The 15221-nt window shown below is 40.4% G+C and overlaps 2 protein-coding genes across 2 annotated transcripts in view; both read right to left on the reverse strand.

Moving 5' to 3' along the window:
* The window catches only part of SMC5 (structural maintenance of chromosomes 5), a 59170-nt gene extending 52431 nt beyond the window's left edge, over window positions 1–6739 (reverse strand). The window contains exons 1-4 of the mRNA XM_068422624.1: window positions 6587–6739; window positions 4715–4856; window positions 3499–3551; window positions 1138–1300 (exon numbers count right to left, since the gene is read on the reverse strand). Of these exons, the coding sequence (XP_068278725.1) occupies window positions 1138–1300; window positions 3499–3551; window positions 4715–4856; window positions 6587–6723 (495 nt within the window). The 5' untranslated portion in view covers window positions 6724–6739. The remainder of the gene's footprint in view (window positions 1–1137; window positions 1301–3498; window positions 3552–4714; window positions 4857–6586) is intronic.
* Window positions 6740–11523: 4784 nt separating this feature from the next.
* Window positions 11524–15221, reverse strand: part of MAMDC2 (MAM domain containing 2) — a 62642-nt gene continuing 58944 nt past the window's right edge. Inside the window, exons 12-14 of the mRNA XM_068423210.1 lie at window positions 13863–14122; window positions 12713–12797; window positions 11524–12383 (exon numbers count right to left, since the gene is read on the reverse strand). Of these exons, the coding sequence (XP_068279311.1) occupies window positions 12322–12383; window positions 12713–12797; window positions 13863–14122 (407 nt within the window). The 3' untranslated portion in view covers window positions 11524–12321. The remainder of the gene's footprint in view (window positions 12384–12712; window positions 12798–13862; window positions 14123–15221) is intronic.

Genomic DNA, 15221 nt, shown 5'->3' on the forward strand with positions numbered 1-15221 from the left:
CAAAACTTTCAACACAGTAACATTCACTGAACTGACATTTATGTACTAAAGAAAAAAAGCCGTTATAAATACAAAAGTTATGATGTCAGAATACGCAGAAAGTTCTACTCTAAACAAATACTGTGAATATGTAAAGGAAAAAAAACAAACAGAATATTTGTTTCCGCAATACTAGCTTTCTATATTTTAATGTTTTTCAGCATGTCTTCTTGAATGCAGTTCTCCTTGAATAGAACAATAAACCCAAGGTTGGCTAGGTTCTGATATGGTTTCCTTTTACTACCATCCCTGATGATCCATGTGAACTTGGAAGGTGTTAGGAAGGAACTCGCCATAACTTTTTTTAAGGCAACTTAGTTATCTGCACAGAAAACTTGACATGCTGGAGCATGGATTCAGACATGGAAACAGCTTGTAGTATTCTTTAATCTTGTCTCTCCTTTAGGAGCTATTTTCCATCAGCATGATTTTACTCTTACATAATTTGATCCCAAATACCTTTAAGTCCTATGCTATGCTCAAGAAAGTGTTGAGCCACAGACTGTTACCAAAAAGGGTCTAGCAGCACTCTGTTGCAACTGTAGCTTCATTTAGTAGGACTGCTTTTTTTGGAGAAAGGAATCCAGATAACTCTTCCCCTTCACTTACCAAGTACAGGATCCAATCCTGAGCAACTGACTGGATACAACCAAAGAAAAGCGCATGCAGGGATTGACTGAGAAAGTCAGGGATGCGGAACTACAGGAACCATGCAGGTAAACGTACAGAGACAGTTCTAGATCTCAAGATCTTACAAGAATTTCCCTACAGATTTGTTGTTTAAGAACATTTCTACAGCAGCAGACAGGACAGAGGGACACCACTGCTAGTGCTGCTACTCAAACACCAACATTGGGAACATCAGTAGCTTTCCTTTCAGTGTCAACTGACAGCAGGTACAAAACAGTCCAGTCAGTGAGCCTTAAAGGTCACACAGTTCCTCCTTTCTTTCACTATCACATCAGTGTGGCTACCTCATCCCTCTTGTTCTTTGTGCTGTCCCATTAAATCACTGAAGTGCTACAAAAGCTAAGAAGCAACAAAACCCTCTCAAAACACAGCACTCCATTTGCACCGTCTTTCAAAATTCATTCATACCTGAGGAAGAAACTGGCACAAGTTGTCCACCTGGATGTTTAAGGCTGCAATCTGCTCTTCTACTGTTTTCAGGGTTGTTGGCTTTCTGTTGATAAACCATGTTGATGTGTTGTTCACCACGTGAATCTCACGTGTGATAATGATATTGTCAGGTGTCTTAGACCTGATTAATAAAAAGAAGTGCTTACACTTTTGAGAACACGTAAAGGTTACCAAGTGTCAAAGTATGTTAGAGTTCTGGTATTAAAACTTTTAGATATCTAAATATTTAATACACATTAACTGGACAGTAGCAGCAGATTCACATTTTATACTTCAGAAAACATCCAGTACTTCAGTGATTAATCTCACACAGAAAACATCAAGAATATCTGCAAATCTTAACTCAGAGGAAGTTATTTATAGAAATGACATGCTCATGCTGAATGTATGAACCATTCAAAAGTTGCTACAGATGTGAGTAGTTTATATAAAAGTGTATTTTTTTATATGACATTTAGTAAGTTTTAAAATTGGTATGCAGGAGGTGCACACTAACTCTATGCCTTTAAAGTAAAAAATATTAGTGTACAGAACTACATCAATAAGCTGTGCATATACATTCAATTTGGCAATAAAAATAGTATCATACACTATGAAAAATACTAATGTGTTTTAATTTTCTGCTTTTAAAGAACAGTAAAGATGCATCAGTTGTCCACTTAGCTCAACACTTAACTTGAAAAATTTAGTCTGGTTTTGATGCATCAGTAACAAATGAGCAATGAGATAGTCATAAATTCTTGAAATTTTGGTCACCATTTTGATTGAGAAATTGTCTAGTGGCTGTTCAGTCAGCATACTGTTACAGACTGTTTGGAGGCCACGCACCTCAGAAAAATTAAGAATAGAGATCAGCGTAGAAGTGAGTAATTCAACAGCTTCCAGCTTGGAATAAAGGCCACAGGGATATGAGCCTACTTCCTGAAGACTGTATGATTATTTCCTCACAAGTATCCACTCTTAATTTTAATACACCAGACTTCCTTCAAAAGACCTACAAAGCCATGCTCCTTTCTTTTATAAAATTAAGGACTTTCATTTTAGTTACAATCCAAGGGCCAAATTCATCCAAGGGAGTGTGTGCTTATAGAACTCAAATTTTAAAATTGCTGTCAAAAAGCAATCTTCTGCATCTTTGCTCTCTCATGCCAGATGTTGCATTTAAATATTTTCTACCAACCAAAGGACTGAATTACATGGCAACCACTACAGTAAAAATGCCAAGTCTTCACATACTGCACATCTCTCTTCAGACTTTCAGGTAACATCAAGATGTATCTATGTTGAAACAATCACACCATCTACCTGAAAGACATCCTGCCTCCTAAGCCATCACTTGGCCAGTCTCCAAAGAATGTCTTACTTGATCACTATTAAAAGAACGAAAGTGGATAGGACTTTTTCAAAGACCTGTTCCAGTTTATCTTTTTTCTTAACACTATTTTATTTTTATACAATCTGATCAGGGTGACCCATTGTTATACAAATTAACTCAGGCTCTGAATCAGTTGATTAGCTCTACGTTCTATTTAGTTCAGGCAAACAGACCAGGTTTAGGCTTATCAAAACCACTTGTGCTATTGCAGCTTCATGTTAAGATCTCCACAAAAAAGCACCCATTCAGGAACTCTATTAGGACAGTCTCTCTTTACTTGTCAAAAAAAAAAAATACTTACAGGAAGCATGCAATATTGCCCTGTAACCACAAGTTACTGATGGAATTTACAGAGCAAGATTTTCAATTGCTGTTTTCCAAAAGCTTACCTAGAAGACTGCATTAGCCAGAACTAGTCAGATCTTTTTTTTTTTTTCCTTCTTCTTTTGTTTTAGTATGGGATGTTTTCAGTAAGAATGCAGAGGAGCCCCTCATACCAGCAGTATCAGTACAAGAAAGTGAAGGCAGAACATCTGGTTTTAAAATTCAGGCTTGTCTTTGTTTTTTTATTTAAAAATAATTTCCAACCACAGCATCATGATGGAAGTACTGACTGCATCTGAATCATCTGAACCTTAAATGTAACCAAAAGCTATACACACCATATACATCAATCTTTATCTATATATTCTTTGTACATCAAAACAAGGTAAAATGCTTCAGAAAGCAAAATCAAGACCAGCCATCACTGCTTATTTCTTGCGTGGTAATTATTTAACCTTAAAATTTTGAAGTCTGGGTAAAAAAAAACAAAAGAAAAAATTAAATCACCAGCTTAAAGACGGACCTCTGTGCACCAGATTTTTTTTCACAACTTTGTGAATGACTGTGTGGGGAAATAATCTAATTAAAAATGCATGAGGAAATACAATTTTACTACTTACAGTTCAATTTCTACTACACCTTTCAAGCACCCCTGCTTTACAAAGAGACCAACCTACAAAATTAATTATACAAGTTATTATTGTAAAATAGCAGTGTATTAAAATGTAATCTCTTATAAAAATATATACTTGCATAATAGAGTTGCTATAATAGGATATTTTATTGAAAAGTTACAATTAAAAACTAAAATTTATTTTGGTTGTGTTAACTAAAAATAAAGGAAGACACTAGTATCTTCTTCATCAACTAGCAGCATTAGAACTTCCTCCACAGGTTAACAATTTCTGATCAATGTCAACCTCCAAAATGGAACAAATTATAATCAGCAGATTCACAGAGAGGAAGAAGTTCTCATGAATTTGGGGAACAAAGGCAATACAAATGCAAGACATTGCCAAATACCTGACTAATAGAACTGCCAATTCTAATAGTATAAACACACATAAACATGAAAAGCCAACAAAAATACTAACACACAGTGCTGCCATGCAGTCAATTTCCATATTTACTTTTGCTGAAGACTGAACTGCAACCAGAGAATATGTACAATTAATTAGGTACCCAGAGTCAGTGCTCCAAAGATCTACTGAAATATATTCCATCCAATCAGAATATCCAAGAAAGCAAGAGCAAAACTTAAAAATTTGACAATACAAACTTCCTACTATAATGTCAACACATGATCTCTTGAGAGTAAAAAATGAAAATAGTAGAACAACCCAAAACAATCCAACCCAAAACAATCCAGCTTCCCCTTAAATCAAAGATCAGTTGCTCCATTCTTTTAGGTAAATTCTCAGACACATTAAGGATATGTTATTCTACACATTCTATATACTTGGAAATTTAAGTTAGACTTTTTTTTTTTCTCCTTTAATTGGTATTTCTGATCAAATGTTACTTATGCATTAGGTGGCATTTTCCTATCCCACTGTGGAGGCTTAGACATCTTCAAATAGAACTTCTAGTCTGCTCAGGTTCCAGTACAATTCAGATGTTTCCATTTCATCATTCAGCCAAGACATCAAGCAGTTAAGACAAAATCCTTTGGTAAAAGCCTTTATCTCTGGACCAGGTTATTCTACAATTTGGACACCTTACTTTTTATAAAAATAAAGCAAATCAAGGAAGACAGTCTTTTTTCTCCTCCTCTGCTCAACAGGGCTCTTAATGAAATTCAGATTAAACATGAAAATTAGAAAAGTTCATAGTTACCTTATCAGCTCGCCCTATGAAAGAAGGTTTTCCAGCCAGTCCCAGGCAGATGGCACAGACAATGCTTGACTTTCCTGTTCCATTAGCACCTACAATCATGTTCAGATTTGGTCCTGGACATACTTCACAGATGTCATATGTTCTGGAAAGCACAATAATTTTTTGAACCTTTTAAACACTATGTCACCTTAAAAAAAAAATTACTTGCTTAAAAACACGTTATGATTATATTAAATACGAGAGATAATTTTATCAAATCTAGACTCAAACCTCAAATACCGTTTTGTAAGAAAATCTCAGAGTGAAAACTAAAACTACAATAAAACACTGTGGAATACATTCCTACCCATCAGAGTACTTAAAACAACTTTCTCCAAAACAAATTATTACAAAGAATGAAATTCAGTCACATAATGACAATTTCTATTGACTTTACTAGGACATCATATTATTTTACAAATTCAAAAAAAGACAGAAAGAAAATTGAGTGAATTCAGTCAAGTCTGTCACATTCAATTTCAGCTGCCCATTCCACCGCAGTCACAGAAGGAGATTCTACTCATCGAAGCTGTACAATGTACTCGGGTCTTAAGCTCTGCAAGAAGTCTCTGGAACTCCGTATTGACGCATCATGCAGTAGCTTTCTCGAGTTACAATAATCTAAAATATTAGCCTGTTATCAGTGATTTTTTTTTTTTTAAATTGTATTAAACATCTTTTATTGTGTGCATCCAATGCCTACTGCAATAGCAACTAGGGGAAGAGACCAAGCCCTAGCATGCAAATTCAAGACAAAGCATTAATATTGTTATGATCAGTAACATCCCAAATTTATAATGAACGCCACCATTCAATGTTCTGTTCCTGCACTATGCCAAACACACAGAGGGGAACTGACACCAAAGACGAAACAGAAAGCAGTTATTGATAAGACAATAACATAATCTGTGTACTTCTGGAAGTGAAAGTATTTGAACCCTTAATGCTGAGGCTTAAACTACTATTTTGAAGCTTCATTTGACACTTGTAGCGTGATCCGTGAACTGTGCTACTAAGAAATGCTTTCAAGGCTGACATGGAGCTATCAGCATACCAGGCATAAGAAAACGGCCTGAAAACTTCCACGAGTAACTATAATAGCTCCAAACAGAACGGTATGCCCAATACACAGAAGCTGGAGAAAGCACGTGCAAAAGATACGACCACAGGTATTTTATCCTAATGGTTCCCAAGGCCTGTCCCTGCTGCCCTATAAACATCTTCTGCACTCTTTCCTCCTCCACTGCTTGACAATCACGTAACTGGGAGAAAAAGAGCATGCAGAGGCTGACATAGAGAGGCTAGACAACAAGAACCACCACCTGAGGGGAAGAAGGGCCGACACGACCACCCCTGGGCAACGCACCCCCGCGGAAGCGACACTGTACTCAGCACTTACAGGACTCGTAATCCACAGTGCGTGCCCTCCGCCCGCTCTGAGTAAGACAACACCTTCCAGGGAAAAAAGGTTTCACGCACTCGCTCTTCCAGCCGACTCGCCTCGGCATTCAAGGCCTTATCAAGGTCGCCCGTCAACCGAGGGTGACTCCCCCCTCCGCGCACCACGGCGGATTACGGCCGCAGCGAGGGCGCGCCTGCCTCGCCCAGCCCGCCGCTCCAGGTTTGGCCCTCCTGACTGAACAGCCAGTTGCCCAGCCCCGCACCCGCTCTAAAACGGGGCGGCGAGGGGAGTAAGCCGAGGCCGCCCAAGCTAGACACCGACCTCCAAGGCGGCAGGGAGTCCGCACGCCAGCGCCCGCAGGTGCCCTGCGGCCAATGGCGGCCGCTCGGCCGCCGCCACCTGGGAGGAGAAAGAGCCCACCGCTCACTCACAAGAAGTTCTCCATGAAGATCCTGACGATGGAGCCCTCGATGAAGCGGGGGCGCGCCTCAGCGCTCCTCGCGGCCCGCTGGCCGCCGCCGAGCTGACAGGCGCCCAGGCTCGATCTCCCCGGCGCTGCCACCGCCATCTTCCTCTCTCACTCCCGGCCGCGAAGATGCGCCCCGCGCCTCGCTGTCATGGGCGGACGGGAAAAGGCGGGCAGGTGAGGAGCGCGCTCATTGGCTGGCAGGGCGGGACTAAGGCGCGATGAAGCTTTTCATTGGCTTGCAGCGAGCAGCGCTGGTGTCTATTGGCTGGAGGAGAGCGGGGCGGTGAGGGGGATCCGGAGGGGAAGTGATGATGTTGCGCTCGATTTCAGACAACGAGGGGGGAGGAGGCGGGGCGCGGCCGTGGCTGTGCTCCCGCTCCCCGGCGCTGCGGCTGCCGCACGGCCTAACGGGCGTGAGGCGCGGCCTGAGCCCGTTCCGGCGGGCGGGAGAACTCCCTTCCTCCTGGCGAGTACTGCGGCAGGAGGACGGCGCCTTCCGGCCGGCATGCCCTGCGGTGGGGTGGCGCGGGGCGTGAAGGATCGGGCGCTGGGCGGAGGGAAGGTGCCGGTGCCTGAGCCGCGCCCCCGGAGGCGCCCCCTCCCCCAGCCTCTAGTGCTCACCCCTCAGAGGAGGGGAGGCCGGCACCGGGGACCGCCTTTAGCGAGCTTCTGGGAGGCCCCTGCCCGGAGCGGGGTGGGAGATGTTTGGGCAGGCCTCGGGGCTGCAGGCCCCGGCCCCCGCGGCTGTCACCGCCCCTGCCGCTAGCGGCCTGTCCCCGGCGGCTGCGCAGCGTGAGGCGGGGCGGGGGGGTGGCGGTAGTGGCTTTCCCACGAGGTGGCAGCACAGACGAGCCGTTGGCCGGCCGCGCTTCAGAGGTGGGCACCCTTCCTTCATGGGGACAGGCCTGGGCTCCGGCCGAGCGAACTCGTGTTTTCATATCCCAGCACCTGTCTGGGTTTGTTTACTTTTTATTACTTTTTAACAACAGGAAAAACATTTTTTACATGTGTTACTTCAGAGATCAGGAAGTCTGTAGGAAGGACAGATGTCCTTTAGCAATGATCCTAGAGGAATGCGTGTGTGTGAGATTTTGGCACCTTGACTGCAGGGCACTCACCAGTGTCATGGAGACTCCTGCAGATGCCTTACCTTTCCCACATGCTTTATTTTTTTCTCTCAGACCAAGAGTTCCTGCTGGAGCACAAGGCCTCATAACCAGCCAAAGCTTCTACAAGGGACCAGGAGGCTGATTAAGACTGCTGAAGGACAGAAAGAAGAAACTGGTTGTGCTTAGGTGGAACTAGGCAAAGGAATTTACACATAACTAGAGTGATTTGTCCTAGAAGTTTACAAGGAAAACAATGTTTTTCCACTATGAACCAGATACTTGGCATGTAGAGGCTTGCAAGGCCACCAGTACCTAAGCAGCTGTATCTGTAATACCCTGCAAAGACTGAGCCTGCCATGTTAAAGACATCAGAAGAGCATCTTTGGGTGTGGATGTAGCAGAATAGGGACCAGTGAGGAAAAAGAAGTTAAGGCAGGTTGCTTCTTTGAGGGGAGTTTGGGTAGGTAAAGGGAGGTAGAAGGGCAGTGAAAAGGTTGTTCCAGACACAGGGAGAAAAAGGGAGAAGAAAGATTAAGATCTGTTAAAGAATGAAGGGGACTTCTGGTCCAACAGTATGAGTGCAGATGCCCACAGATAGTAATGAAGCTGACCTGTATGTCCAAGCCCACCAGCACATCAGACAGACACTCTGGATAATGCCCTGGACTCTCTACCAGGTCCATGTCCAGAAGACTTGGTGTAGAAGAATAAAGAAACATAGAAACGCACCCTAGTACTATGTGGTACGGAGGGGAAAAGATAATAAAATTGAAAGTATGTAATTCATAAGATTTGTGATAATAGCTTTGTAAAAGCTGTGTAATAGAGTGTGAAATTGTATTATTGCAAATTAGTAACACTGGTGTGTCTATTATTTAGAATATTAGTTGATTTATTAGTTGGTAATATTTTACTTAATCAATTAAAATTGTATTCTCCTAAATCAGTTATGTCTCAAGGTTGCAGACCAAGAGGGTAGAGTTGTACTCATTAAGTAACTGTGACTTCCAGCCAAAAGAGAAGGAAGTAGTTGATTAAGGAACCATTTCGACATATTCCCACTAGAGACTGCTGAAGAGATCTGTTTTTCCCAGAATTTGTCAGGGAGCATTTTCCAGGATCTGGTGAGTATGGATGCTGGTTAGAGCTGGAAAAAGGAGACAGGGAAGGCCATGAAGTAGGCAATGCTTGGACAAAGAGGAGTTCTTGAAAGAAAAGAGGGAGAAGGTAAAAGCTAATACAGAATGTAAGAGCAGCAAGTTGTATCAGAGTGCTTAGCAGTGAGAAAAGTAACATAGCAGAATATGCAGTTGGCTAAGAAAGAGACCAAAATGCTGATGTTCAGAAAAACCATATGCAGGAGGGAAAACCAGAAAGGCGCAGGAGGTAGACAGGAAAACAACAGAGTAAGGATGGGAACAAACCAGCAAGAAGATGAATATTGATCAAAGTAATGTGAAGGAGTATTGAAAGTTTATTCATTCGTCCTGAAGCAACTAAGAGATTTGAAATCACAGATTTATGTTTTTCCAAAGGAAATGTTAAAATTAAGTAAATTTGACATCTGACACCTAGTGGGTTTTTTGAGGTAGGACTAGACTGATGTTTTCTCTTTTTCCAAATGTGAGGAGTAGAACCTTTTGACTCAATGTGTCATGTCGCAGAAAAAGCATGCTCTTCTCAGCCTTTTACATTACACAGAAGTCCTTTTGGAGCAGTGGGTCTCCTGAGTGTGGACAGTCACACTTGTGAGCTGTGTTCAGATCCAGGTAGATAAAATACCAAGTCTTTTAGTGCTTAGGTTGAGCTGTCTTAGTGAAGCTTCGTGACTGTAAAGTTGGATTTATGTTGGGTTTATTTTGGTGCGACACGATAGTCAGCCAGTTTCATTTACATTAGTGTAAAGCTAAAATAACAATGATATTTTATGTTGTTATTCTGCTTTTCCATTGGTGTAACCGACTGAATTTGGCCCTGTTTTTGGAAATTAAAAAGGATAATGACAAAATGTCAACTAGTGGAAAATATTTTAAAAGAGTATTAAACAAGAGGGCAATAAAAGGGCTTTTCCCCTGATCTCAGGACAAGTTCAGTTCCACTCCAGCACAAAGCTACATTTAGAGCAATCAAATACAGGCCTGTTAGTGTTTGGGGTGTTACAGCTGCATTTGAGGGTTTATTTTTCATTTCCATTTTATGGACTGTGCCACAACTGGGATCAAAGCAATTACTTGTAGGTTCTCCAGTAGATTTTGAAGAAATTTTCAGACAGTAAACAGGCCTAGTATAGCAAATCTCAGAACTGTTCTTTGCCCTGCTGTGGTCCCTGTACAGCTACTGCAGCAGTGAGAAAGGAACAAAGAGGAAATAAAAATGGATCTGGGGCAGAAATTAGTTGCACGAGGAGTTTCCTATTTGGACAGAGCTGGCAGAATGTTTTTTCATCTCACAAGAAAACTGAAGTTTGCCAGTGGAGAAATCTTAATGCACCTTCCCTAGTTTTCAGATGTTTTGCAGCCATTCTTTCACTAGTCTGTGAATTTCCTATTCTATAAACATATTCAGCAGGCACTAATTTAAAGCTACCTTTCAAATTCTCCCTCTGTTCTTTAATTCCTGCAGCAGAAATGGGTGGAAATGTGCTGTTGTTCCCTGCTGAAGGAAGAATTTAGGCCTTTTTTTTTTTTCTCAGTCAGGACAGTGCTTCACACCCTCAGTGTGTTTCACACCCTCAGAGAAGATAAATACTACCCTCAGTGAAAACGACAAAATCATCGTACCAGTGGGGTCCATAGAGAACGCTCAGTGGAGAGCAGAATAGAGTACTTTGCTTATGTTCTTATTAATATCAGCCTAAATCTTATTACTTTGATGGTGTGAAGCAGAGTTGCATAAATTGTTAGAGAGAGGAATCCAATAGTTATACTTTGTGCTTCATTTACAGAAAAGTCCCATCAGAAGTATGGAGAATCACGAAGCCTGATGATTTTAACCACTTTATTTTCACTTGTTTTCTGCTTAGATAATTTGATCTGAGTGTTGATACCAAAGCATAAGCTTTACTGAACAACTGTAAACCTGTACTGACACTTAGGAAACAGTCCATTGTTTCTGGTTGCTTTCATTTTCAGAATAATAGCAAGAGTGATGCGTTCATAACCATCAGATGCCAACAGGGACTGTAGGTCACAAGGATGGGCAGCTAAGACGTCAATTCCTTTTGTCTCTTCCTCAGTCTCTAGGAAATACTAAACTTCTTCAATCTGTGTGGTCAAATAATCATGTTAGTACTGAATGTATTTAATCGAACAAGCTCTTCAATTGTTTGTGCCACCAAAATGAAATCTTACTAAAGATGCAAGGGGCTAGATTGTCCTAGGTGCTGTTGATCCTTATAGGTGCTTAGGAAAAATGTATACTTTGTTCTGAAAGGAGAAAAGGCTATTCCCACTTTTCAGGGCTCACATCTTGCAGCAACAGCTTGAATACGGCAGCTGTAAGAATAATTTCTATGGCTCAATACAGGAACTTCCTGCAGCAGATCAGATTGCTTTCTGTCAGCTGTCTTAGGTGATGAGACCCACATGTTTCATTCTCTTCATTTTCAAAATATTGAATTCAGGCTGTTCTGTTAGGTTCAGTTGTTTCTCATTACACCGATAACTATAAAGTCTAGAGCAGAGCAATAAGATGATTTTCAAAGTTACATTTTATTAGGAAGTTACAATAATTTCAAAACAAAACCTTACACACAAACACATAAAATCTTAAAAATTAACAAGTTGTGTGAATTCAGTTTCCTATTAATAAAAATGCAAGGCATCTGTGGTTGGGGAAGGTGTTAAGTACGTTCTCTGTGAGTGTACAAACCGATTTATTGAAAAAAAATACTTGTATGTCAGAAAACATATGGCTTCAGAGGGTTTCATTTCATATAGTTCAAAATGTCAGCAGCTTACACTGAATTATACTGAAACACTAAAAGTGAGTTTGTTATTGGAAAGGACAACAAATATATTTGATATAGTAAAATAATACAAAACCACAAAAAATTGCCAGCAGAGTGTTAAGAGTTTCTCAGAGAGATTTGTCATCATGAATAATTGCACTCAACCTGTAGGCTATTACTAGTAGCTAATACTATTTTCTTTATTGTTTCAAAATACTTATAATTTCCTTAACAAAAATCCATTCTGTACCCAACACAAAACATTCACTGAATGCAGATTTAAGATAACACAATATTGGATTTTAATTGTGCACCTTTACTTTCCTCTTTTTACCTATATACCAGAAAGGTTAAAAAAAAAAGGCATTAAAATGAACGACCTGTGCAAAATGGGAAGCCTTTATATAATAACTGATACCTCATGCAAAGAGAAAACATATTAAAAAAAAGTTTAAGAAGCCCTGAGTCAATAATTTCATTGCAAAGGCGAGGAACATAAGTGCTCTGAGTTCTTCCTATACATCCGTGTATATTCAAACAAGTCCAGTATTTACTTAAAACATATTTTAAAATAGGCAGTTTGTGCAGTTTCTCACATACAAATCTTCTACGCACTTCATTCCTTTCAGCAGACTGTATTTAATACTCAATTTCGTTTAAGCTGTCAGGATAGCCTGATGTGAATTGAATTTCTTCCACTTCTAGAAAACAAAGAAGGTGGAAATACTGTAATTATTTGTATTTTTATCATACATAAGAATGCATAAGACAGAATGTAATTACCATGCTGGATTTAAATGGGACTGCCATATGGTTTTTAAAAAGTGTTAGAGCATCTTTACTAGTCCAGATTCTGAGGATAGTCTCACATCTTAGTAAAAAATAAAAAATCTGCACTATCCCAGCAGCATGATACTAAATTCAGATCCATTCAGTGGGGATTCAAGGGAAGAAGTATCACTTGTCTAATTACAGAGCACTGAGAATTGCTAGGTGTGTCCTAAGAGAAACAAAGTATGTTTAAACGTACCTAAACAGGGTCCTGCCTGGAACAGAACATCATCAATAGCAGTGTCGCTTCTTATAGACACACCGCGGATCGCCTCAAAAATAATCTGTAAAGGTAAGATGCAGCTTTTAATGAATCCCCCAGGAGGAAGAACTAAAAAAAAAATAATACCCATGGAGTCTATTCAAGGATCTAGTGTGTCCTGAAAGCCTGCTTCTTGTAAAGAAACTTCTAGACTCCATCAGTGGACTGACTGCCCTGGTCAGAGAATTTAGGTGTGTGCTATGCCAAAGGAAGCAAATTTGTTCTCACAATTTGTTAAGAAATTGCTGTGTGTTATAGACCACTGACAAATTTTCTCAAGTGATGCGGCACTTCTATCTTGCTTTTCAGCCCAAATGTGTCACCGCGTGTTGCCCATATGCAAGCAAGACTTGAGGGGGGAAAAAGGCATTGCAGTATTACATTGTGGTCTTACTGATGAAGCTAAACTTGCTTTTCAGTGAAAGGTTTCTTTTTTTTTCCTAATTAATTTGCAGGCTCTTAAGGCAAAGTGATTAAAAAAACCCACACAACATCTTTGGTTAGTGATCAGTGCAGTTTTGTGCCCAGTGCTGTTTCAGTCAATAGCAAGATTTCAGCTTCCTCCTTGACAGAGAAACTGAAGCAGGCTTTGTCTCTGGTGATACTGAAATACTGGTACTGTTGAAACCAAAGGCAGAGCCCTGGCTTGCCTTGCACCTTGCCTTTGGTGCCCCCTCAGAACGACTGTCCTTCAAGAAGCAGCCATTTTATCACAGCTTAGTGGTTATGTCAAAACTAGACAGGGCTTTAAACAGCTGAAGGAAAAGAAATTGCACAAGTGATCTCAATAAAAACTACCACTACTGACAATAAGTGATGGGAAAACAGCATTTAAATACTTTAAAAAAATAATTTTGAATTAATGAATTAATGAATTATTTTCATACTTGCAACCTATTAATGTCTTTGATAATTCCCTCCTTACCTTCATTTGTAAGAAATTACACTTCAGCTTATTCAAGTGTCCATTCAATGCTATCTACATTTTAACTTTTTATTTTTTTTTTATACAACCCAAAACTTGGATTCTAGCACATAGTTCAGTTCAATATTCCACTTTGACTGCTTTTTGTTTGTTTATTCTTACCTGGTAGCTTCTATCACTTTCATATTCTATCAATCCCCTTAGCCATGAGATACTTTGTTCCCCTGTCCTCCTCCACAAAGGAATCTCTTCATCATCACCTTCCTTTTTTAGATAAACACTTAATAATCCAGTCCCAGCTCCATACATGTGATAGAAAAATGTCAAGCACTGTTTTCCAGAGGTTCCTCTTAGTGATCTTGAAACTAGGTATGCTCTCTGTCCATAGACCATGTTGGATGCCTCTATATACATGTAGTATCCTTAAGAAGATATACAAGCATATATTAGCAAAGTAGAATACATTCCCTCAGCATGTTCATTATGCTAACCATGCTCATTATATAAAAAACTGATTGAAACTATTTTGAGAAATATTTTTATGCTGTAGACTGTTATATTTGTGAACTGTAGTATCTGTGATATTATAATTGTGTAGTGTAATAACGGTAATATTTGTGAATGCTAATATAAGAACATTTAAAAACTTGTTTATATCCGATGAAATACATAGCAGCAGAAAGGAATACAAAGAAAAAAATCATAGCTGTTCAGGAATGCACTCTTGACAGTGGTCGATTAATTGGATTCAGAGACAGCTGCAGGTACATCTGAGGGTACAGTTTAGGCAATGGTTGAAGCTGATGCTATTAACAAAGCAAATAAATTGAAATACCTCTTTTAAATCATCTATGACATCAATAATATTTTTCTTTCTGTGATCAAGATGTGGACACAAGTGAGGAAAACTAGACACTCTATAATCCATGAATGAATGAAAAACTGTCATGAACTCTGATCCGTGGAAAAATTAGTCATTAATTGGTGGCAGGCAAATTACACACACACACCCAAACACACACCCATCCATCCTTTGGTTATTTCCAATTGGAGCAAACTGAGGTGTTTCAGAAGACTGAGGAGCATCCCCATGTCCCATCTGCTGCAAGTGGCAGCTGTTCTGTGTCTTGAGATGTATACTCTGCCAGCAGGCAGTGAACTCAGATTTTGCAGCAGCTCTTCATGCAGTCCCACTGCTCCCTTTTTGTGGTGTTGGAGAAAACAAGCTGCCCTTCTGCCACCACAAGTCCTGGCTATGAGGTTGCCCTCAGGGGGAGAGGGGATTCCTAAGGATCAAGGAGAAAAGCTGAGAGCAGCAACAGCAGCCGGTGGATGCTCGGGGTGTCTCTCATGATAGAGTCCTATTACCTACACAAACCCATGCTGAAGACATCCCCTCTAACCTGAGTTGTAGTTTGATGGTGAGCAGCAGTAGAGAGAAAGGGTGAAAAGGAAGATTATCTACAGCTGTAGGTCTGTAAAGAAAAGATAATTTCGTACAGTGTGTTGGAGAATTCCCAA

This window comes from Nyctibius grandis, chromosome Z, assembly GCF_013368605.1.
Source record: "Nyctibius grandis isolate bNycGra1 chromosome Z, bNycGra1.pri, whole genome shotgun sequence".
Lineage (NCBI taxonomy): Eukaryota > Metazoa > Chordata > Aves > Nyctibiiformes > Nyctibiidae > Nyctibius > Nyctibius grandis.